Below are 23,843 nucleotides of genomic sequence, written 5' to 3'. Positions count from 1 at the left end.
GTACAATAACAATATATTTTAAATATGTATAAATTAGACTTCCTATAGACATTGTTTTTCTTAGAAAAGAGCATTTTCTGGGTCAGAAGTTGTAAATTAGCCTTCTGATGTGTACATTCCACAGATGTTTCCCTTATAGTTTATGAAGTAATTTGATTGTAAATGTGTAAAGTATTTGGATCTTGAATGCGAGTGCTAAAATATAGAAATGTTTCTTTTGAAAAGGAGATATAGTTTACTGGAATGCACAACAGACTGTAACCACACCTTGGCTGTTGTTTTCTGGCAGTCAGTAGTCTAGTTCATCACTGCTCTGCCACTATGCTGAACTTAGGTATAGATAGCTCCTCCCTTATTTGTGGGCAAATAAAAATTTAACAATGTGCATGTAAAGACATTACTTAATATTTCATTAATAAATTAAAGACATCATGAAGCTTTTTGATTTATTGTGCCTTTTTCCTGGTATATCAGTTTCTTTAGGAGATGATAAGAAACACTAGAAGAAGTCAACATCCTAAAGATCTTAATTTTCTTCTTCACAACTAGCTAGTGGGAAAGAAAGTAACTTCAAAGTTATACTTCCTGGAGTTCCACAATTTTACGCTGTAATTTCTTCAGGTCTTTCTGTACTTTATATTTCTCTAAATCCATTTTTGTTTTCTGTATTTGTTGGAGAGAGCTGATGGAGTCATGAATTGATTTGAATCCTAGAAGAAAAGAGAATAGATATACTAAAACAATCCATTGGATCTCTCCAACCCCCAAATTTGCCTTCAGCAGTCCTTCCACAATTGTTCATCATTTAACTCAAAGCACATGAAATTCTATTAGGACAAATCTAAAAATATACAAAGATGAATTAGTTCATAACAGCTTAGCTGGAATCTGGATTTATTGTGAAAACTGGTTTCTTTCCCTTCTGTAAAATTACTAAGATAATCTATATATTGATACAAATTTATTATATTTGTAATATTATATATGTTCTTCTGTTTACAATATTTTTGTATTTTGATACAAATGTAAAATTGTTTCTGTCATATTGTATGTATGTTTCTCCTTTTTAAGATATTTTGTATATTGATGCAAATTAAGGGATTTTGTCATATTGTACTATACATTTCTACTTCTGATATAGATATTTCTATATATTGTCACAAATTTGAGATCATTGTCCTTATGATATTCATCTGTTTACAGACTGTTTATTTTTACAATGTAAAGCTTATGTCTTTAAGCTATATAGGGTATTAAGAATTACAGGTTAGTGGTCACTCATGTTTGTCATACTTATAGTTATATTAGGTTTTCTAGATGTACAAGGATATATTCCATATAGATAATCTTCAATCATTTCAAAGACCTACAAAATATGACATTTAAATGTTTTAATAACTTAAAATTCTGTTGATGTGAGACACTGCTGCTTTTGGAAGCACCAATCTATTCCCAAGAGTATGCTGGGCACCAAAGACACTCCATGTGGAGCTTGCTTACTTCCTGGCAAAACTGGCCTATTCAGCAAAGAACTGCCCTTGCCTTGACTGCTGACAAGTAAGCATGCTTTTCAAACCAGTCAAGCAAGACACAAGAAAACCTGACTGCTGAACCTTGCCAAGTCAGGGTAGGTCAGTCTTTCTAATTTTCCTGCTTCTGAAAATGGCCTGTTAGATATTCTAAGTCCTTGCCATAACATTGCAGAAAGACATCGGTTGACTGACTAGACATTTAGCTGTTTTTTATCAGTTCTTGCATCTTTTGGAAGTTGCTTGCTTGCAATTCTTGCTTGCTCAAGTAATATTATTTTCCTTCTTAGATAATATTATTTTCTTTCTCAGGTTTTTGATGGGGTTGAAGATTAGATAGTTACAGTCACAATCCTCTCATATTTTAGCTAGGGCATAAGACTTAGACTCTCCAGGATAGGACATCTGTTTTTTGCTAATTATTAAGGCCTGGATATTTAGAATGTGTTTCTTGCTTATGTTGTTCTTAGTTTTGGTTTCATCTTTGCTTATATTATTACCTTTCTTTTACACAATGCTTGGTAGTTGCTGTTATTGTAGATTGTTTTATGTTAGGATAAAAACCTTATTATTTAGATAAAAAGAGGAAGTGTTATAGGATTTTGATCCTGAAACATGATTAGTTAAATACTCAGAGAGAGAAATTTGGGTTCCACCTGAAGATCTAAAAAGCAAAATAGCCAGCCACTGGCTCTTACCTCAACCTCAGTCTGGAATGGCAATCCTGCCTCCAAGAATGTTTTTAATCCTCTCTAGGATTAAAGGCATGCACCACTGGGATAAAAACCATGGATCACCCAGTTTCTATGGCAACTAATGTGGCTACTGCGATTAAAGGTATGTGTTACCACTGCCTGCTGTAAGACTGATCAGTGGGGCTGTTGTACTCCCTAATCTTCAGGCAAGTTTTATTTATTAAAATACAAATGAAATACCACTACATTTCCCCTTTTTGTCTAAAACAAAAAGGAAGGCTATAACTAATACAAGAAAAACTATATACAATAAGCACAATAACTGTATAATCTATACAGGCAATGAATATAGCAACAATGTCTAGTCCATTTGCATTTGACAAATTCAGAGAAAATACTCTATATCTGTCCTATCATGGTGAGTCCAAAGTTTTGTACCTAATTTACTTTCTATCATAACTCACATTACCATCCAAACCTATCTTTTGATATCTTTCAACCTTACATACTTTACATTTCTTTAGTGAATTTCTTTTCTGTGTCTCATAAACAAGGGAAACTATAACTATCTAGTCTTTAACTACCTCAGAGACCCAAGAAGAAAATAATATTAACTGAGTAAGCAGGAAGTGCAAGCAAGTGACTTCCAAAAAATGTGAGTAATGACAGAAACAGCTGGCTGCCTGGACAGTCACCCAAAGTTACTCTGCAACATTGGGGCATCATCCATCTTCATCCTACAGGCCTAGCATATTTGACAGACTCTTCTGTGAAGCAGGATATTTTGTGTCCTGCTTGTCTAATTAGGACAGCATACTGTCAGAAGTTGATGCAGGGTCATTTTCTTGCCCAGTGGCTTACTTTTTCCACAAAGGAAAGTAAACTCCATGTGGAGTTTCTTTGATGCCCATCATCTTCTCTGAAGTAGATTGGGGCTGCCAGGAGCAGATATGTCTCATTGTCATAAAAAACTAGAACCTAGGTTATTAAAGAATCTTAAATGCCATATTCTGTAGAACTCTGAAGTGTTTGAAAATACATGGCTATCTAAAATGTATTTTTGTTTGACCTTGAAAAATACCTAATGTGACTACAATTCGATTATCTTAGGTGATTAACTACTAATCTATATTTTCTTAATATCCTAAATAATAATAATAATCTTCAACTACTAGAAATTTGTGTTACATTGTTAAATGAGTTCTATAAGTACAATACTAGAAACAAGAGTAGAAATGTATGTATAGTATGTTCTAACAAAAATTAATCTCAAATTTGTATCAATATAAAAAATTTGTATATAATATACAAAAGTCCAATCCAATGTAAGATATTTAAAACTAATAGTTGCTTTTTAAAAGTAGATTCAATAATCTACCATTTTCTATTAAATCTATATCTACCCTTTTTCTTTTCAGAGTAGATTCAACAATCTACCATTTTCTATTAAATCTACATCTACCCTTTTGCTTTTCAGAGTAGATTCAACAATCTACCATTTTCTATTAAATCTACATCTACCCTTTTTCTTTTCAGAGTAGATTCAACAATCTATCCTTTTATGCTATCATATCTAATCTCCCCCCCTTTTTTCATTTCAAAACAAGAACTTGGAATCTAATTTCCTTTGTTTAGCTTTTTCCCTGACCATTATCCATAACAACTTGTAACCAACATACTAGACAAAGACAAACATCCATAATCCATTGAAGGGGGGGGATGTGGGTATAGTTTTCTAGGCTACTTCATGCTGACTGGGAGTGCTGATAATCTTATGGGGACCTGAAGAAAATTTAAGATTATGATCAAGTCCTGACTGGAGTAGTCTGCAAGGCTGGATCATCTCAGTCAGCAGTCTTGAAGCTGTTCTGGATGTAGAACTCAGAGGAAGCTGCAACAGAGGTCCTCTAAAACGTTGGATCATGTGGGTCATCCAGTTCTACTGGACATTTTTCAGAGGGTCTTCCTCAAAAAGTTTAGTCAATAACCTTTTGGGCAGCAAGCCCTAGGGCATGGTATTGTAGTAAATCTTCTGGCCTGCCCTGTCACCTGTGTACCCTGTCCCCTTAAGAGACAAGCCCTGCCCACTCTCAACCTTCCCTTTCCCTCCTAGGCAAGGGGATCTCCTGCCTCCTCCCCATCTCTTTCTCTCTTCTCACTCTCTCTGCCTCCCCACTTTATTCTTTATTCCCACCCCATAAGTCTTTATTCTTATGCCCTTCCCAATACTCACTAAATAATTTCTATACCCAGGCTCTCTCTCTGCATGGTGTATCTATCTCCCAGCGGCTGCAGCCTCGGGTCACCCATGAATGGTAACAGTGGTCTTGTCTGCATATGTGCCGCTTACAAGCTGAGGGAGAGGAGTCACATGCTCTTGCTTTCTTGCTCAGGTGGTTGGGCCCCTGCTCCCCTGGACAGCACATCAGGACACAGCAACTGGATTTCAGAGGCATGTAATCTGTTTGTTCTGTATTCCCATTTTATACCTAAATAAGTCCCTTGAGACCCTTTAAGGGATGTTCATAGAACACCCCTCTCTGTAAACTTACTGGTTAGTAAAATAATTTTATCTTGTGGGAGATATTTAAAATATTTTCTTCTAAGTTCACAATGGAGCCACAAGTCAGGTCTTTGTGAGCTTCAGAACTTGCTCTCACAAGTTCTATGGTGCAGAGATCTTAGAAAGTAAATGTTCTCAGAGCAATGGTAGGCATGTGATGGCGTCAAGTGGAAATGAAGACCGTCTGCTCATTTCCATACCTTTCAGTACTCTGCCAGCCTTCCGTGAGAAGGTTATGGAAGCTGGATTAAATGTGTGACCATGTTGCTAGTGATAAGACCGGCTGAAAGTAGGAACTGGGGGGAAACTGAGGGGGGAAAGGAAGGCCCGCTCTTCCCTGCTCACCTGATTGATAGTCACTTTGCATCCTCTCTAGTTCACCCCAGATCCGTTTTTCCATCTGGTTCATTCTCTTGGATAGTTTATTTTCTATGAGTTTTATTTTGTTTACTTCTGCTTCCTGTTTCTGGGAGTTAATATAATTCTCCAAGTTGCTTGAAAGCTGCAACACTTTTTCTTCTGTTTTCATCTCAGACTTTTCCTAAAAGAGAGATCATATGATATACCTCTTGGGAAAAGAGGAACAGCTTGGGTTTATGCCTCAGCTTATAGACAGTGCTGGTTTCCCATGGAAAACACCAACACTTTGTCTCAAACTGTAGTCATGAGTGTGAGTTAATTCCTTTGTTTGGCTTGGTTGTTTCTGGGCTCTTGTGCTATACATGTTGAACGCTTGGAGTTGCTCAAGTGCCTGGAAGGTTTGGAACTGTAGTCTGGTACTTAAAGTAGCATCACAAGGAAGATAGTAGGTACTGCCTTTACTGAGCTCCTTGAAAATGCTCCTAAGTGTTAGAACTAACCCCTGCTCCATTGGAGTCTGCATCCCATGTGGACCCCAATCAGCAGGAAGGGCTGACTTTCCACTCCAGCTGTTCATTTTTCTACAACCCATAGGTCATACCCTCCCCCAAGAAGTTCTGACTTAATTGATCTATGATGGAGCTCAGGAATTATTAGTATAATAGGGAAGCTTAGCCCGTGTGAGTGGGGGCAACACAGCAGCCATAGAGAGTAAGGGAGGAGGGACTGAGCACAAATGGCAAGGCTCCTCTGAATCTGTTTCCTGCTACATGATCCAGGAATGGTGGGCTCCGTCTTTCTCTTCTTCATAGGATGACCTAGAGACATCTAGAGGGATCCGGGTGCTTTTGGAGTTGAACGAGCAGGCTCACTCAGCAGCCCTGAATCTGTTACATAGGCTTTGATAGTCACAACAGCCATAAGCTGTAGATTTCGTGCAGTTCCTGGCCCCTACCTCACTCTGTGCAGATTCAGGTGTGGGCTAAGGACATTGTTTACTGCACTGCTGACGCCCTGCTAATAAACTTCTCAGAACTGGATTTATACAGTCAGTAGGCAAGCAGCCATGGCCCACATAGACCTTGTGCTGCCCTTCTCTGTAGACGTGGAGTGCCAGCCTGAGTGGGAAAAAGAAGCCTGGACATAGGTATGTCACTCAAATGCCTTGTTACTCACTCTAGACTGGGAGTTTCTTCTCATCTTTATGATATGGCAAAGAGTTCTTAAAACTTTGAATCTATTCCAGGCATGATCCCAGCAGCCAAGAGGTAGAGATAAGCAGATCCCTGTGAACTCCGGGCCAGCCTGGTCTACATGATGAGCTCCATGCCAACCAGAGCTACGTAGTAAGATCCTATCTCAAGAACAACAACAACAAAAACAAAACAAAAAAAAACCCAAAACTTTGCATCTGCTCAAGGCAGCATAAACTTCTTGTCTGTCAGAAGCTCTCAAACTGTCATGAGGCCAAATTTCACCTAGGGAAATTATCCAGAGCCACTGATTCCTGATGGAGGACCCCAGGACGGAGATTCTTAGGTTTGGGTTGAGGAAGGTTTTTATGTTGTTTGTTGTTGCTATACCAGGGAGAGCATACTTTGGGAAACCTAGGCTCCTACATCTGCAGAGGTGCTTCCTTGACCACAGGCAGGCACCGGGCTCCTACAGAGGTGTTAAAATTCAAATATGCTCCCATGCAGCAGAGATTAATGTCAAGGATGGGGGCAGCCACCCAGACCACCACGAGGACAGCAACCATGAAATGGCGGAGCCCCTTACCAGCTTTTCCTGCACAACCTTCAGACATTCATTTATATGACCCAGGTGGTCTTTTCTGTACTTGATAAACTGATTTTCTGTCCATTTTTGATTGTTTTCAATTTCTTCATACACATTTGTAGAAAGTGAGTTAAATCTAAGGAAAACAATTTTGATGAGTGGATTAAAAAATTAGCATTAAAATGATACAGTAAGATAACGGTCCCACGTGCCTGGGTAAGTAATTATAGCATAACTTGGGATACTCTGTTCTTCATATACCCCATAATATAAATTACATGGTGATAGGTATATTGTAAGCTCACTGATAACATTTTCACATAGAAATGCACGTTGGATTCATCCGTGTGGATATCCACTCAAAAAGTGGAAAGAGGGAAAGAAATACTCAGGTCACTTCATGGTGGAGGTGATAGATCTTTTCTGTAGAGAGACAGAAAGTAAGTGTTTCAGGCCTGTAGTCTTTTGTTTTGTGTCAAACAGTGTTGCTACTGTGGTATCAGAGTAGCCAGAAGGAACACAAACAAATCACAGAGCTGTGCTCTGATCAAGCTGTGTTTGTGTATACCCAGAGTCAAATCCCACAGAATATTTTCAGGTCATGCTGTATAATTCTTACAAACATTATTCAGAAATGTGAGATGCATCACCTCTGGGCAGTTCAGCTGCCCGAGTTTGCTGACCACTGCTTTGTGAGCCCCACTCTGAGGGAAAAGAACCCGCAATGTTCAGTAGAGGAAGGAGCAGGGGCCCCAAGTGTAGTTTGGAAAGAAGCGTCTAAGGTTTGGCTTAGGGAGCCTGTTCCCTGGCAAATCATTACATTCTCTGCCCAGTGGATCTGTGTGGATGGATTTGAGGCTGCTGGAGGCATCATTTGTGTGAGTTAGTCATTTAACAAAACAAAGAACAAACAAACCAACAAGCCTGAAGCAGAAGACTTACAGAAAGGGCTGCTGACGCTGTGAACTGTAAGAACATTAACAAACAACAGAAGATTTTAAAAACTGGAAGTGAATGTTGTTTCAGAGGGTAAAAGCATCGTAAGCAGGTAGAATTTAATATAAAAAGTCACTGTAGAGTGCCTGAGTGGCACACAGGGGACATGCAGATCTGAGAAGAAAGGAGAGGAAGCACGGAGGCTTGTGAGTTGTGGGATAACGCCTTTGTACTCTGTAAAGATTTGTCTGTTGGCTAATCTGCTTTCCTTTCATCCATCTCTCTCAGTCCGTCCTATCCTTCCCAGGGCAGGAGTCCACTCCAGAAGCTGAGCAGCCATGACATCTGTTGAGGTCAAGACTTACAAGTATATCCGTGACAACCATGTGGGACCCTCACCCCTTATTCTCAAAGGGGCGAGAAAAAAATTCCTAGCAAAATGTTTTAAAATTAGAAACCCCAGGCTAGCTTCATGCTCCCAGGAAGGATTGTGGCCCCTCCCGACTAAGGAGAGAATACAAAGCACAGAGTCAGGATGGGACCATCTGGTGATAAGGATGGCCCGACTCAGGAACAGTGTGGCCTTGCTCTCTAACAAAGAAGGATGGAGAGAGAGCAAAGGACCTTGCAGCCATGCCAAAAGCAGCTTCAAAAAGCCTCTTTGTAGTTACACCTTTAAAAGTTTACCCCACAGAGAAGATACAACTCGTCTCTACCTCACTTCAGCGGGGTCAGAGATGGGTTCCAAACATGTTTGTATTATGCTGATTAAACCTTGCTTATTATAGTCTGGGCCTCTCTGGTGGTCTCTGTCTGGGGGTCGTAATCTGGGCACAACAAACCACAGCAAGTTTTGTTGTCTTGACGTTTTGGAGATCCTATCTTACCTGCTCTGCCTCACAGCCAGGTACCAGGATTGACTGCGGGCTTCCTACAAGCAACTAGGGGACCATGATACATTCTGGGAACTCTTCATTACGCGCCAGCGTTGGCTTGGCTGGGTAGAGTTCTTCATCCGGGCACTGAGGATCTGTGAGTGGCCTGGGCTGCCTGAGCGAGTGACTAAGAACTACCTGCCTCCTAGGACTGCACTCTGCTCCCTAAAACCCCTGGAGTACCCCAAGCCTGTCCAGGACACCAAACCCACCAAAATCCTCAGGAGAGAATTCAGAACAAGTCCCACAGGCCAGCTTCGAGGCCATCCCAAGGATGTTTGGTGGCTGTTTGATGCCCTCCCTAACCTGCAAACTCTTAGCCCTCAGTCCCCAGAGAGCATCATGGCCAAGAACCAGAAATGACTGGGTGGCACCTACACAGCAAGTGTTGACTCCATTCCCACAGCACAGCATGGACCTGTGTCTCCCACTGATTCCTTCCAGCCCTTCTACACTACCCTTAGGACAACCCACCTGCCTGGGTCACGGTTATCTGTTCCATCTCCTGATACCTCTCCTGTCCCTTTCTCCTGTCCCTTTTGGGACAGGCCAAATATTAAGCTGTTTGTCACTGATGATAAACTACTCCATAGTGTATAGTATTGACAAAGTAATAATTGATCTGATATTTTTCTGATAAAATTAAGGTACAACTTATTTTATGGTGTTAATCATTAGAAATCAAATGATGTGAGGGACATATGACATGTTTATATCTTTCCGGCTACCAAAAAAGTATTTGGACTCATAATTAAAAAATAAAAAAATCAGCTGGAAGTGTTAGCAATTCGGGAGCAGAGCCTGGAGGGTTGTTCTCAAGTTCAAGGCAAGGCTGGTCTACATATTAAACTGGATAAAAGACAAGGCTATGTAAAGAGACACTGTCTCCAAAAGCAGGAGAGAAGGGAGTGAATGGAAAGGAAGAAAGAAAAACATCAACCAAAAACAGGTGTTACAAGATAGTTTCTATTTAGACTGCAGTGGCTGCCAACTGCAGAGTGGGAGCAATGTCTGACAACAATTTTCATTGTTAGCACTGGGAGGCGCTATTGTCGTTTAGTGGGAGGAAACTAGGTCTGTTACCAAGGAAAGAATCACACAATCAAGCAATGCTAAAGGCTGGAATCCGTGACTTGGATCCCAAACAACGGATGGGGAGAGTAAGTTTATTACATTCAGAACTTCATCGTCTCTACATTTTCTCACTTTAATTTCTGACATACTGGAAAATATAGCTTGATTAAGCCGAGTCCCTCAACACTGAAGAAGATGAAATCAGTTTCTCTTCTACACAGTGTCATGATTTCCAATCACCCACACAACTGGCTAATTGCTGTCAGATCTCAAGGAAATAAGATCAATAAGTGTTGGTGGACAACACCGTTTGGGCCAACTTTTTGTGGAAAGTTTCATCCGTCCCTCCTGCTCTCATTCATTCAGATTTATCTGTTGGTAAATACCATTTTAATAGAGGTCTCTTTTCTGACCACCCTGACAAAGAGGACCCTTTACCTCATGTGACATTCCCTTACCCATGTCTTAACTGTCCTATTGCTGTGAAAAGACATCATGACTGTTGTATAAGAAAACATTTAACTGGGGACTTGCTTACAGTGTTACAGGTTAGTCCATTATCATCATGGTAGGGAGCATGGTGGCATACATGCCATTGGAGCAGTAGCTGAGAGCCACATCCTGATCCATAGGCAGAGAGAGAGGGAGAGAGATATCCTGGGCCTAGTGTATGCATTTGAAAGCTCAAAGCCCACCCCTAGTGACACACCTCTTCCGACAAGGCCACACCTACTAATCCTTCTCAAGCAGTTCCACTAACTGGAGGCCAAGCATTCAAACATCTGAGCTTTTAGGACCATTCTTATTCAAACCACCAGAACTTCCTTATTAAAAATTAAGTAGAAATAGGTTTGTCATTTTATTTCCAGGTTCTCTCTTTTTTTTATTTTTTTTCAGGTTCTCTTTTTGTATTCCAATGGTCTATCAGTCTATTTTTTGCCAAAAACCAAACTATCTTTATCACTATAACTCTATGAAGTACTATTTGAGGTCAGGTATTACCTCCAAAAAGGATTACTTTGGCAATTTGTATTCTTTTGTGGTTCTGTTATGAATTCTGTATTGATTTTCGTATACCTTTGAAACATGACATGGGATTCTGATATGCTTTTTATTAATTCTTTTTAATATTGGTTTGAATAATATAGACATTTCACAATATTAATTCTATCTACTCAGGAGCATAAAATAGGTTTTCATTATTTACTATCTTCTGTGATTTTTTTTCAACATCTTGAAATCTCTGTTGTAAAAGTCTTTCACTTCTTAAATTGGATATTTTTCTAAATACTTAATTTTGGAGGAAAATATTTTTAACTGAAAGAAGTTTCCATACAATATATCCTGATCGTGGTTTCCCTCTCCCAATTCCTCTCAGATCCTTTCCTCTTCTCCAACCACCCAATTCCACACCCCTTCTTTCTCTCTCTAAAAAACAGGTATCTTAAAAAATATCCTAAACAAAATATAATGCACATACACACACACACACACGAAACACATACAAACACACATACACACAACAACAACAAATTCCATAAAAACACAAAATTGGAAACCATATTGTACAAGCAGAAGGCTATGATGACAAAACAAAATGCCCATGTAAAGCAGCATGAGCCAAAAAATCTAAAACAGTGCCACTGAGTTTTGGTGTGTGTGTGTGTGTGTGTGTGTGTGTGTGTGTGTGTGTGTGTGTTGGCCTCTACCACTGGTCGTAGGGTCTACACTTGTATGTGGTTAATATACCTGGTAAGTTCTCTTCAATGGAGAAAACTACTTCTTCCTTCATAAGTGGTTGTCAATTGGAGATAGCTTCTTGGTTAGGCATGGGAGCCATGTCCACTTACTCTCTCAGTGCTGGTACTCAGTCTGACTTGAACCTGTGCAGGTCCTGTGCCTGTTGCCCTAGTGTCTGTGAGTTTATATGTGTGTCATTTCCGTTATGTCTGGAAGGCACTGTTTCCTTGGAGTCTTCCATTCCCTCTGGTGCTCAGAAGCTTTCTACCTCCTCTCCCACATAATTCCCTGACCCCCAAAGGCTTGATGAAGACATACCATTTAGGCCTTAATCTTCCAAGGTCCCAGTTGTGTCTCTGTGTTAGTTCTCATCTTACTGCAGGAGCAAACTTCTCTGATGATGGCTGAATGAGGCATTGATCTATGGGTAGCAAAATGCCTTTCAGAGACATTTTATTGCTATGTTCCTTTAGCAGAACAGCAGTACTTGGTTGGTGGTGGGGAGTCCTATTTTGAATGGAATATTTTCCCTAATTTTCTCAGAGAGTAGCCTATTAGTATAAATGAAGGATAATATTATTTTGTTTTTAAAGTACATATTTATTCTGTATCTTGCGATAACCTTACTGGAAATGTTTACTATAAAGTCCAAGAGTTTTCTAATAGATTCAAGAGGGTTTTTAAAGTAAGGAATCATGTCCTCTGTAAGTAGGGATGGTTTGATTCCTTCCTTCTCTATTGCTATCCTTTTATATATTGCTTTTATCTGGTTGGAATAGCTAAGACTCTGAGCACTATTTCAAATATGACAGGGGAGAGTGGATGAACATTCTTGTATCATTTCTGATTTTAGAGAAAATATTCTCAATTCATCTCCATTTGATATAATGTTGGCTGCAGGTTTGTTTCATATAATCTTTATTATTTTGAGGTACATTCCATCTATTCCTACCTTATACAGAACTTTTATCACAGACGCATGTTGAATTGGGTCAAATGCCCTTTTAGCATCAACTGAGATAATTCTGTGGCTTCTGTCCTTGGAATTGGTGTATTATATTGACTTACATGTCTTGAACAAACCTTGTTTTTCTAGGATGAACCCACTTGGTCACAAGGTGTACCCTTCTCAACATGTTCCTGAATTCGATTAACAAATATTCTGTTAAGAATTTCTGCATCTGTAGTCATCAAAAAAATTGGTGTGGATGCCTGGCTAACCCAAGGGTCATTCCTGCCAGGGAAACAAATAGGCTGATGGTGGATACATACCTCTCCTTCTGCTCTTCCAGGTATGTCCCCCAGTATCATCTCGAGCTCTTTAGCTAAAAACCTGATGTGGTCTCTCTCTTTCTTCTCTGACCCCATGCCCCACAGATCACAAAGATCTTCTCCTTAACCTCCTTTCTCCCAAACTCATCCCATTACCCCAGTCTCCTTCACCAGCGGACATTTACCAGGTAAGCAGGCCAGGGAAACTGGTAAGCCAGCTGAGGATCTTCACCATGCCCTCCTCCCCTCCAAATCCAATCTTCCAGACTTATTCCTTGCTCTGCAACAGAGCACCAGGTGCACCTTCCTTGTCCACACCCCCCATTTCTTATGGATCCCACAGATCATCCCCTCCTAACCTTCTTTCTCTAACTCCAGAAGGTACCAAACCTGCCAGAAAACCAAGTAGACTGCCTGCAGATCTTCTCTTCTCCCTCTGTCCTCCAGATCCAATACCTTAGTATCATTCCCAGCACTGGAGCAGAACACATATGGCAGACTTCCCTGCACCTCTCTTTTATCTTCTGTGGATCCACAGATCTTCCCCTTCTAATATCCCTCCCCCCCCACTCATTTCTTTGTCCCAAACCCTAATTCTAGACCTCCTACTATCTCAAGGACTTCTCCCAGGGAACATGTAAGGTGATGGTGGATGCACCTCTCCTTCTGCTCCTCTGGGTCTAATCTCCCCAAGTCTCATCCTTAACTCTGCAGCAGAAAGCCTGCTGAGTCTTTCTGCTTTGACCCAATCTCCAATGTATCACAAAGACCTTTCCCTCCAACCTTTCTTCTCCCTACTCATCCCATTCTCCCAGCCTCAAACACCTCTGAACATCAGCTGAGCAGGCCAGGAAAACAGTCAACAGGCATCAAAGGGAGGAAACAGAAACCAAGGAACAAAACACCCATACAACAAAGACAAATACAGAAATCAGCAGCTCGACCTTAAATCATCTCATACCAGATGCCTAAATGCCAGCATAAAAACACAATCAAAAACAGCCATGGCAATTTGTCTCCACTAGAGTCCAGCTATCCTGAATAATCAAACATAGCTGAAGCACAATAAAAAGACCTTAAAGCCAACCATATGAATATGGTAGAGGTCCTTAAAGAGGATATCAATATATCCCTTTAAAAAATACAAGAAAAGTTAAATGAGAAAATCCTTAAGGAACTAATGCCAAGAAAACACGAACAAAAAACATTGGGAAGAAATGAATAAAACTGTTCAAGACCTGAACATGTAAATAGAATTGATAAAGAAAACAAACTGAGGGATTTCTGAAAGTATAAATTTAGGAATTTGAACAGGAAACATAGAAGCAAGCTTCACCAACAGAATACAAGAGATGAAGGAGAGAGTATCAGGCATTGAATGTATGACAGAAGAAATGAATATATTGGTCAAAAAATATTAAAGAACGCATCAAAAAGATCATCCACCATTATCAATTAGGCTTCATCCCAGAGATGCAGGCATGCTTCAATATATGAGACTCAATAAATGCAATCCATCATATAAACAAAGCGAAAGAAAAAACCCATATAATAATTTCATTAGATGCAGAAAAGGCCTTTGATAAACTCCAACAGCCTTTCATGATAAAAGTACTGAAGACATTGAGGATACAGGGGACCTACCTGAACACAATAAAAGCAGTTTACAGCAAGCCAATTACCAACATCAAATTAATTAGAGATAAACTGAAAGCAATTCTACTGAAATCAGGAACAAGACAAGGTTGTCCACTCTCTCCTTATCTACTCATATAGTACTCAAAGTTCTAGCTAGAGCAATAAGGCAACAAAAAGAGATCAAGGGGATACAACTGGAAAGGTCAAACTTACTCTTTTTGCAGATGATATGATAGTATATATAAGTGATCCCCAAAATTCCACTGGGAAATGCCTACAGCTGATAAACACTTTTAGCAAAGTAGCTGTGGTATGGGAAGTCCTTCTGTATATGTGCTGCTTTTATGGTTAATGAAAAAAGCTGCTTTAGCCTGTGACAGGATAGAATAGAGTAAGGCAGGAATTCCAAGCAGCAGAGTCAGGGAAATGCCATGTAGCCGCCGAAGGAGATAGATGCCAGAACCTTTACCAGTAAATGACTAGTCTCATGGTAAAATACTAAATAATAGAAATGGGTTAATTTAAGATGTAAGAGCTAGCTAGAAATACGCATGAGTGTTGTAATTAATATTGTTTCAGTGTGATTATCTCGGGTCTGGGTTGTCTGGAAATGAATAAGTGGTCTTCCTCTACACAACTGGATAAAAAAAATTAACTCACAAAAATCAGTTGTCCTCCCATATACAAATGGCAAAGAGACTGAGTAAGAAATCAGGGAAACAATGCCTTTCACAATAGACACATAATATAAAGTATCTTGGGATAAACTCTAAACAAGTAAATGAAAGATGTGCATGGAAAGAACCTCAAGTCTTTGAAGAGAAAAACTGAAGAAGATATCATAATAGAAGGGTCTCCCATGCTTGTGGATAGGTAGGGCTGCTATATTGAAAATGGTCACCCTACCAAAAAAATCTATAGATTCAATCCAATCTCCATCAAAATTCCAACACAATTCTTTACAAACCTTGAAAGGACAATTTTCAACTTCATGTGAAAACACAAAAACCCAGGATAGCTAAAATAATTCTGAAGAATAAAAGAATTTCTGGAGGTATCACCATTCCTAATCTCAAGTTGTACTACAAAGCAATAATAATAATAAAAAAACAAAACAAAACATGATAACAGCATTAAAAAACAGCAGAAAGTAACAATGAAGTGACTCCTAATGATATTCTGCTATACTCATAGATTGGTGCTTTATTCAGCAGTTATCAGTGAGGCTTCCTCCTGCCACAGGTGGGAACAGATATAATCCCATAGCCAGACATTATGTAGAAAGAGACCTCAGAACACACAGTTCTAAATGATTCCATTAAATCGTTCACTTCAGTACTCAGGAAACCCCCTGGAAGAGGAAGCAGAAAGAGTAGCTCATATGAACTCACAGGACGCAGAAGGCAAAGGTCATGCACTCAGAGAGACTGGAGCAGCAACACAGGGCCTACACAGGCCTGCCCCAGGTCCCCTGAATATACACCACAGCTTTCAGTTCAGTACTTTTATGAGATTCCTGAATGTGTGCATGGGTCTCTGATTCTTGTGCCTGCTCTTGGGGGCTCTTTAACTTTCTGTTGGCTTGGTTTGTTATCTCTTAGAAGCCTGCCCTTTCCTAATGAGAGATAGAAAGGAGTGGATTTGGATGGGAGAGGAGGTGGGAAGGAACTCAGGAGTGAAGAGGGAAGGGAAACTGTAATCAGATTATATTGTATGAGAAAAGAATTTATGTTTAATAAAAGGAGGAATTGGTCTGTAGTTGTTTTTCTCATCAAATAAAGATGATATTGGTTTCATAGAATGAATTTGGCAGTGTTCTTTCACTTTTTATTATATGGAACAAGTTAAGAAAATTGGTCTGAAATCTTCCCTGGAAGTTTGATAGAATCCATATATATGGTCCTGGGCTTTTAACAAGAGCTTCTGCCTCATTGTTTTTTAATTGATCTGTTTAAGTTGTTTATATCTTTGAGGTTTAATATTCATAGATAATATTCTTTAGAAAATGTTCTATTTCTCCTGAGTTATCCAACTTTTCAGAGCCTAAGTTCTCATGGTAATTGTTGATGATGATCTGCATTTTACTCTAATTTTACTAATTTGCATCATCTCCTTTTTCTTTTTGTCAGATTTATTAAAGGTTTGTCTATTTTACTAAATTTTTCAAAGAACCACTCCTTGGTTCATTTTATGTGTTATTCTTTTAATCTAAATTCCATTAAATTTCTTCCCTAATTTTTATTACTTCTTGCTACCTTCTCTGTTTGGAATTAGCTGTTGTTTTTCGAGAGTCCTGAGGTGTATCATTAGGTTATTTGATTTTTTAATATGAGTACATATTGCTATACACTTTTCTTTTAGGCCTGCTTTGGTTGCATCCAAGAAGTTCTGATTACACTTTCTGTCCATTTGTCCCTAGGAATTTTTTAATTTCCTCTCTGATTTCATGGATTATCCATAGTGTGTTTTTTATTCTCCAAATATTTTTGTGGTTTCTGTAATTTCTCTTATTGTTGATTTCTAGTTTTATTACAATATGGTCTGGGAGGAGACAAGGAATTATCTCAGTTTTTGTGTTTAAATTTATTTTGAAACTAAAAATTTCTGTGCAGCAAAGGAAACAATAAACAGAGTTAACAGATGGTCCAGAGCATGGGAGGAAATCTATACCAGCTACTTTTCAGACAAGAGGCTAATATATACATATTTTACAATGAATGGCCAGAATTAAATACCAAGGAAGTGAAAATCTCAAATAATAAATAGGCAAATTAGCTAAACAGACAGTTTAAAAAAAAAAGAAATACAAATGGTCAATAGATGTTTTAATACATTCCATATCCCTTGCCATCAGGGAAATGAGAAGTAAACTCCTCTGAGACGCCACCTCACGCAGTCAGAATGGCTATCATCAACAAATATGACAACAAATACTGGAGAAGACACAGAGAGAAAAGAACCCTTACTCACGTTTGCTGAGTAATTAACTAATATGGCCATTGTGGAAATCAATTTGGCAATTTCTCAAAAAATTAAAACAAGGACTACCATATGACCAAGGTATTTACTTACTCCTGGCCGTACACAGCACATGCCATACCCATTGTAAGACTTTGCACCCTCTTGTTTATGGCTGCTTTATTCTCTAGAGCATATTATTAGAATCAGTCGAGTTGTCTTCAACAGATAAATGTATTTTCAAAATTTTGTATTTATATAAAATAGAATGCTACTGAGCTCTAAACAAATGAAGTTAAAAATTTTTCAGGAAGATTAAAGGACTTAGAATGTTTATTATTTAGTAAGGTCATATGATCTCAGAAAGAAACTGCATATTCTCTCTCATATGCAGAATTTAAGCAGTAATAAACACATGTTTGTAAACAAATGTGCTTGGCTAGAGCATAATATAAAGGAAGAAGAATGTAAACATAAGGGAATGAACAAGGACAAAATGCAGGCAGTGGACACACATTATGAAAGAGTGAATGAAGCTCACTGTTTTCCTAGTTCTAACTCTGTCATGGAATTTTTGGATTTGGTAGTAGATAAATGCATAAGATATATTCAATACTGAAAGTGAGTGTGAAATTTAATGTGAAGTTACAGCATCTGTCTATTTTAACTGTACAAAAGTCCACTGAAATGGATAGACTTTGGGTCTGGTTAATTTGGGTGTGTGATATTTTTATTTATTTCCAAGCTTTTTTCAATAATAAAATTTATAAAATAAAAAAATACAAATTGACAAAAATCTTGTTAAGCTATTTAGAGATCTACCATGCTTTGATTTTCATCTTCTTTTCTCTGTCTGGGGGAAGTAATAAGTTGTTATAGTTTACAGGGACAGTAAGTCCCAGGTAATCAATAGTCTTACAACTGAGAATGAGATTCTCGGCTCACTTTTGCTTGTAATGAGTATTAGTCATTGTTCCTTTATCACATACACAGTAGGAATGTCTTTCTGAACAAGAACACACTATGCCCAAGAAGCATCTTCTGAAAGGGTGCATTGCTAACTGAAATAAAACCCAAAACACAATTACTATCATGACCTCTTCTTACAAGGCCAGCTTTCAACCGAAGAATGACTTTCCTGTTAACACTAGAAATCAGACTGCATCTGCTGTTAATATATTAAAACAGAAAAACATTTTTAAAAGCATTTTACTTTGAAGATAGAGTAAAATAAGTTTGTGTAAATCTCTAACATCAGGGGCGTGATTTGCCTTAACTCATTACAGAACTAATAGTTAAAAATTGCAGTATCATTAATTTATGTGTGTGACATTTACAATTAAGTTACCAAACCATCTTCAGTACCGGGTGTGGCAGTAGTTCAGCCATAAGTAGACAGACAGACAGAAAAACAGACAGATAGACATATATAGATAGACAGACAGGCATATAGGTAGGCAGATGCTAGATAGGTTGGTAGGTAGATAGCGCTTTTAAAATTTTTCTTAAAAACCGGACTTGCTGAACATAGCGGACAATGAGGACTACTGAGAACTCAAGAACAATGGCAATGGGTTTTTGAACCTACTGCACGTGCTGGCTTTGGGGGGGCCTGGGCAGTTTGGATGCTCAACTTACTAAACCTGGATGGAGGTGGGCGGTCCTTGGACTTCCCACAGGTCAGGGAACCCTGATGGCTCTTCAAGCTGATGAGGGAGAGGGACTTAATCGGGGGAGGGGGAGGGAAATGGGAGGCGGTGGCAGGGAGGAGGCAGAAATCCTCAGTAAATAAATAAATTTTTTAAAAAAAGGCAAAAAGAAATAAAAAAAAATTTTCTTATAAGGCAAAAGTTAGACTTAAAAATATAGTAAGAGCCCTCAATAGGACAATGTAGGTGACTCATTTTGTTCTTGTTTAATTTTTATGTAAATGAAACAAAGGCTAACTCTCATCCTCAGGGCAATTCTAGGAAGGCTTAATTGGAACCTGAAGTTACAGCAGAGGCCAGTCAGAGCTGTGCTGAGACCAATGGTGCAAATGCCTTGGTTACGGTTGGTATATTTAAACCAGACAGCTCCCGTAAGGAGCTAAGTTAACTCCCGTAAGGATAGTTTTTGTAAACCCATTTATGTTAAGGGACAGGGATGCATTACTGGATTGTCTGTCTAGTGTGTGGAAGGCCCTGGCTTTGATCTCCAGTGCTGAGCCAAATAAACAAACAAACAACTAAATGAATGTCTTAGAGGCACCATGTACTAAAAGTAACCACCTGAGCTTTGAAGTTAGACAGTACTTGTGTGATCTGGGCAGATCACTTCATAGTAATTCAAAATGCCCTGTCTTTTGAGTAGTGTTGAGAGTTGCCATGCAGGGTGGGGTGCACTGTGAGTCTTGAGATCTTAGGGACTGGTAGTTTTCTGTAAACAAGTGCTATGTTTTTTATTTCTATCTAAGTCATTTGACACTATTTGCTTCCTTAGGATATTATTTAGCTGACCAGCTGGGACTAAAGGTGTGCTGTTCTTAACCAAGGCTGCCCTTCACTCTTTTTCTCTCTCCTCTTTATAGTTTCTTTCCTCAGTCCCAACAGTCTTCTTCTGCTTTTGCATTATCCGGACTCCATTATCTTCTCTCTCTCCACCCCAACATCTTTTCCACACTTTGCATTGTTCCCTTCTTACTTTCCGACCTGAACAACATGCATGAGCATGCGCACACATACGCACACATGCACACATGCAAGTGCACACACATACTCTTAGATTCTGCATATGACAGAAAATATGCAATATTTGTCTTCTTGAGTGTGGTTTATCTCACTTAACACAACCATCTTCCATTCCACTTCCCCATAAATTTCATGATTTCACTTTTTCTTTATGACTGAAAGAATTTTCACTGTGCATATATTATAGTTTTCTTATCCTTCATGTTTTGATGGGCATCTAGTCTCATTACATTTTTTAGCTGTTGTGAAGAAAGCAGTGATAACCACGGATGTGCAAATATTTCTGTGGTACCTTGACTGAATGCCCTTCAGGTGGTATAGCAGGTTTGCATGGTAGCTCTATCTTTAGCATTTTCGGGGGCATCCATGCTGACATCCGCAGTAACTGTGAAAGTTTACTGTTTAAATTGTATACCTAAAAGGGTTTGCACTTTCACTTTCCCTTTAAATATTTTTATTTTCCTTAATCTGAAAGTAAGGTTATTAGATCAACCACATAGCTGCTTACTGATTAGTCTCAATGGATGGGAGATTCTGAATCTGAAAATGTTATAAATATGAAGAAATTGATATTTTCACTTTACTTGAGAAATCTGTCTCCAGGTGTTGGCAATAACTTATCTATCATAATTTTTAGGGTACATACATTTTCCATTTTAACATGATGGTATACTATCATGTAAAGTGTTTTCACATTATGGCATACTATAGTTTGTTGGCTTCGTGATTTTGAAGTAGAAAATACTATGGTGTTGCATATGGTCAGTGAGGGTACAGAAGAGATGTGGAGAATAGAGAAGGCATGGTATTTTCCAGGTGCTTTTGAGAGAGAAAAGAACAAGGTACAAAGAATGGTAAGATCATAGTACCCAGTAACCAAGTAACAATTTTTCTTTATGTTGTATTCTTGGGACACAATGTTCATTTAAACAGGACTACAGTCATTGAAACATTTGTTTAATCCTCTTTATTACTTTCTTTTTCAAGTAAGGGAAATCCAGTTTCTGAAAGGGCAATATAAAGCAGCTGTTGCACAGCCACAGACAAAGCGTAAACAAGCCAAGATTGTCCTAAGATATCAGATACTCTTTGGTAATCAATTTGTGTTCAGCAGAACTTTACATTGATATATTGTAATATAAAATTGGTTAAAAAATTAAAATTGTGCTATAGAAAGTGTTAGAGTGAGTTTTACAGAACAGCTAGTGTGCAAAGCAAACATCCAATCCACAACCCCGGGCTGCCGAGAAGCCGCAGTGGGAAAGGAGCTCGCACAAAGTCTGCTGACCTGAGCTGACCCCCGGTCCCACATGATGGAAGGAAAGAATCAGTATTACAGCCATGCACACCTCTATAAATAAATAAAGAAATAAATAAATAAATGCAATGGTTTAAACTTTAAATAATTTAAATTATGTTAAAATTCACATTTATTCTCTTATGAACATTGTATAAATTACCTTAGTGTGGAAAGTCTATTGAGTTGATTTGCTACTTTGTTTTTTGTCTAGACTCAAATTCCTGGAAAAGGCTTTATTTATTGCCAGTTCTTTCATTATGCAAAACCCTTTGAAATTCACTGAACAGAATTAAAAACCATCCATTTACTTACTTGAATTCCAAGAGGTTCATTTCATGCCGATAATCTCCCTGGACGATCTTTAAGTTTGAGGTGTGCTCAGAAGAGGATGCCTCTATCTTTCCAAAGAGCTGCATTACCTAAGGGAAGTACAGAATATCTATGTGTGAGAACAAAGACATTGACACACATACACACTGTTTCTTTCTAAAGAAGCCAGAGCGCATCACATTAGAAAATGAGCCTCCTGTCAGAAGAACAAGTGGGCCATCCTACACAATACCAAATAGGAGTAGAAAAGAAAGTCTTGTTGCTACATAATAATCAAAACACTAAACAAACAGAACATAGAAAGAATATTTAAAGCTTCAAAGGAAAAAGACTAAGTATATATAAAGGCAGATCTATTAGAATTACATCTGGCTTTTCAATGTAGACTCTAAAATCCAGAAGGGCTTAGGTCCTTATGCTGTGGACTCAAGAGACCACATATGGCTGCCTAGACTACGATACCCAACAAAACTTTCAATCACTATAAATGGAGAAAATAAGATATTGCATAATAAAGTCAAATTTAAACAATATCTATTTACAAATCCAGTCCTACAGAATATGCTATAAGGAAAAATCCAAACCAAGGAGATTAACTACAGACACAAAAACACAGGCAATAGGTAATTTCACATCAACAAAACTAAAAGAAGGAACACACACACAAACACAACCACCACCACCATCACTGACAACAGCAGCAAAATAACAGGAATCATCAATCATTGTTCATCGATATCACACAATATCAATGGCCTCATTCCCCCTCACTACAAAGATTAACAAAATGGATTTGAAAACAGGACCCATCCATTTGCTGCATTCAAGAAACACACCTCAATATCAAAGATAAACATTATTAACTTAGGTTAAAGGGTTGGAAAAGATATATTCCAAGCAAATGGACCTGAGAAGGAAGTTGGTATACACAACAAAATAGACTTCAAACCAAAATTAATCATAATATATGGGGAATGACACTACATATTTATCAAATAAAACATCCATTTCAACTCTCAACATCTATGTCCAAATACAAAGCCATGTTTGTAAAGGAAACACACTGCCAGTGGTGGACTTTAATACCCCCACTCTCACCAATAAACAGGTTTTCCAGACAAAATCTAACCAGAGAAATGCAGGATCTAACACATGTTGTGAACCAAATGAAGCTAACAGATGTTTACAGAATATTTCATTCAAATACAAAAGAACATACATTCTTCTTAGCACAGAACTTACCTCCCAAATCGACCACATTCAAAGAAAGTCTCAATAAACACAAGAAAGCTGAAATAACACCCTGCATCCTTCAGACTACATGGATTAAAGCTGGATATCATCAAGAACAGAAAACTTGCAAATTCATAGAAACTGGACAACTCACTACTGAATGATAAACGGGTCAAGACAGAAATAAAGAAAGTAAAGATTTTTCAGAATTCAATGAAAATGAATAGAAAACATACCCAAACTTATGGGGCATAATAGATGCCTTGCTAAGAGAGAAGTTCTTAGCACTAAGTGCCTATATAAAAAAATTGGAGATCTCAGACTAGCAACTCAACAGCAGACCTGAAAACTCTAAAATAAAAAGAAATAACATACCCAAGAGTACTGAATGGAATACAATTATCAAATTGAGAACTGAAGTCAATAAAATAGAAACAGAGATAACAGTAAAAAGAATCAATGAAACAAAGAGTTGGTTCTTTGGGAAAATCAACAACATAGACAGCACTTATCAAAATTATCTGGAAGACACAAAGATAATATTCAAATTAATAAAATCAGAAATGAAAAGAGGGTTATAGGAACAGACCCCAAGGAAATCCAGGGGATTATAAGGACATACTTTAAAAACCTGCATTTCAACAAATTGGAAATTCAAAAGAAATGAATAATTTTCTCAGGAAATTCTGGATCAACCTACCCCTGGACCCAGCAATACCACTCCTGGGAATATACCCAAGAGATGCCCTATCATATGACAAGAGCATTTGTT

General features: G+C 38.4%; 1 protein-coding gene across 1 annotated transcript in view; it reads right to left on the bottom strand.

Annotated features, from left to right (window-relative positions):
• Positions 1-432: 432 nt before the first annotated feature.
• Fam81b (family with sequence similarity 81 member B) overlaps positions 433-23,843 on the bottom strand; it is a 75,955-nt gene continuing 52,544 nt past the window's right edge. The window contains exons 7-10 of the mRNA XM_013349651.1: positions 21,821-21,927; positions 6,927-7,062; positions 5,133-5,328; positions 433-710 (exon numbers count right to left, since the gene is read on the bottom strand). Coding sequence (XP_013205105.1) covers positions 577-710; positions 5,133-5,328; positions 6,927-7,062; positions 21,821-21,927 — 573 coding nt within the window. The 3' untranslated portion in view covers positions 433-576. The remainder of the gene's footprint in view (positions 711-5,132; positions 5,329-6,926; positions 7,063-21,820; positions 21,928-23,843) is intronic.

This window comes from Microtus ochrogaster, chromosome 19 (assembly GCF_000317375.1).
Source record: "Microtus ochrogaster isolate Prairie Vole_2 chromosome 19, MicOch1.0, whole genome shotgun sequence".
In the NCBI taxonomy this organism is placed as follows: domain Eukaryota; kingdom Metazoa; phylum Chordata; class Mammalia; order Rodentia; family Cricetidae; genus Microtus; species Microtus ochrogaster.
This window is presented reverse-complemented; position numbering and strand designations above follow the sequence as displayed.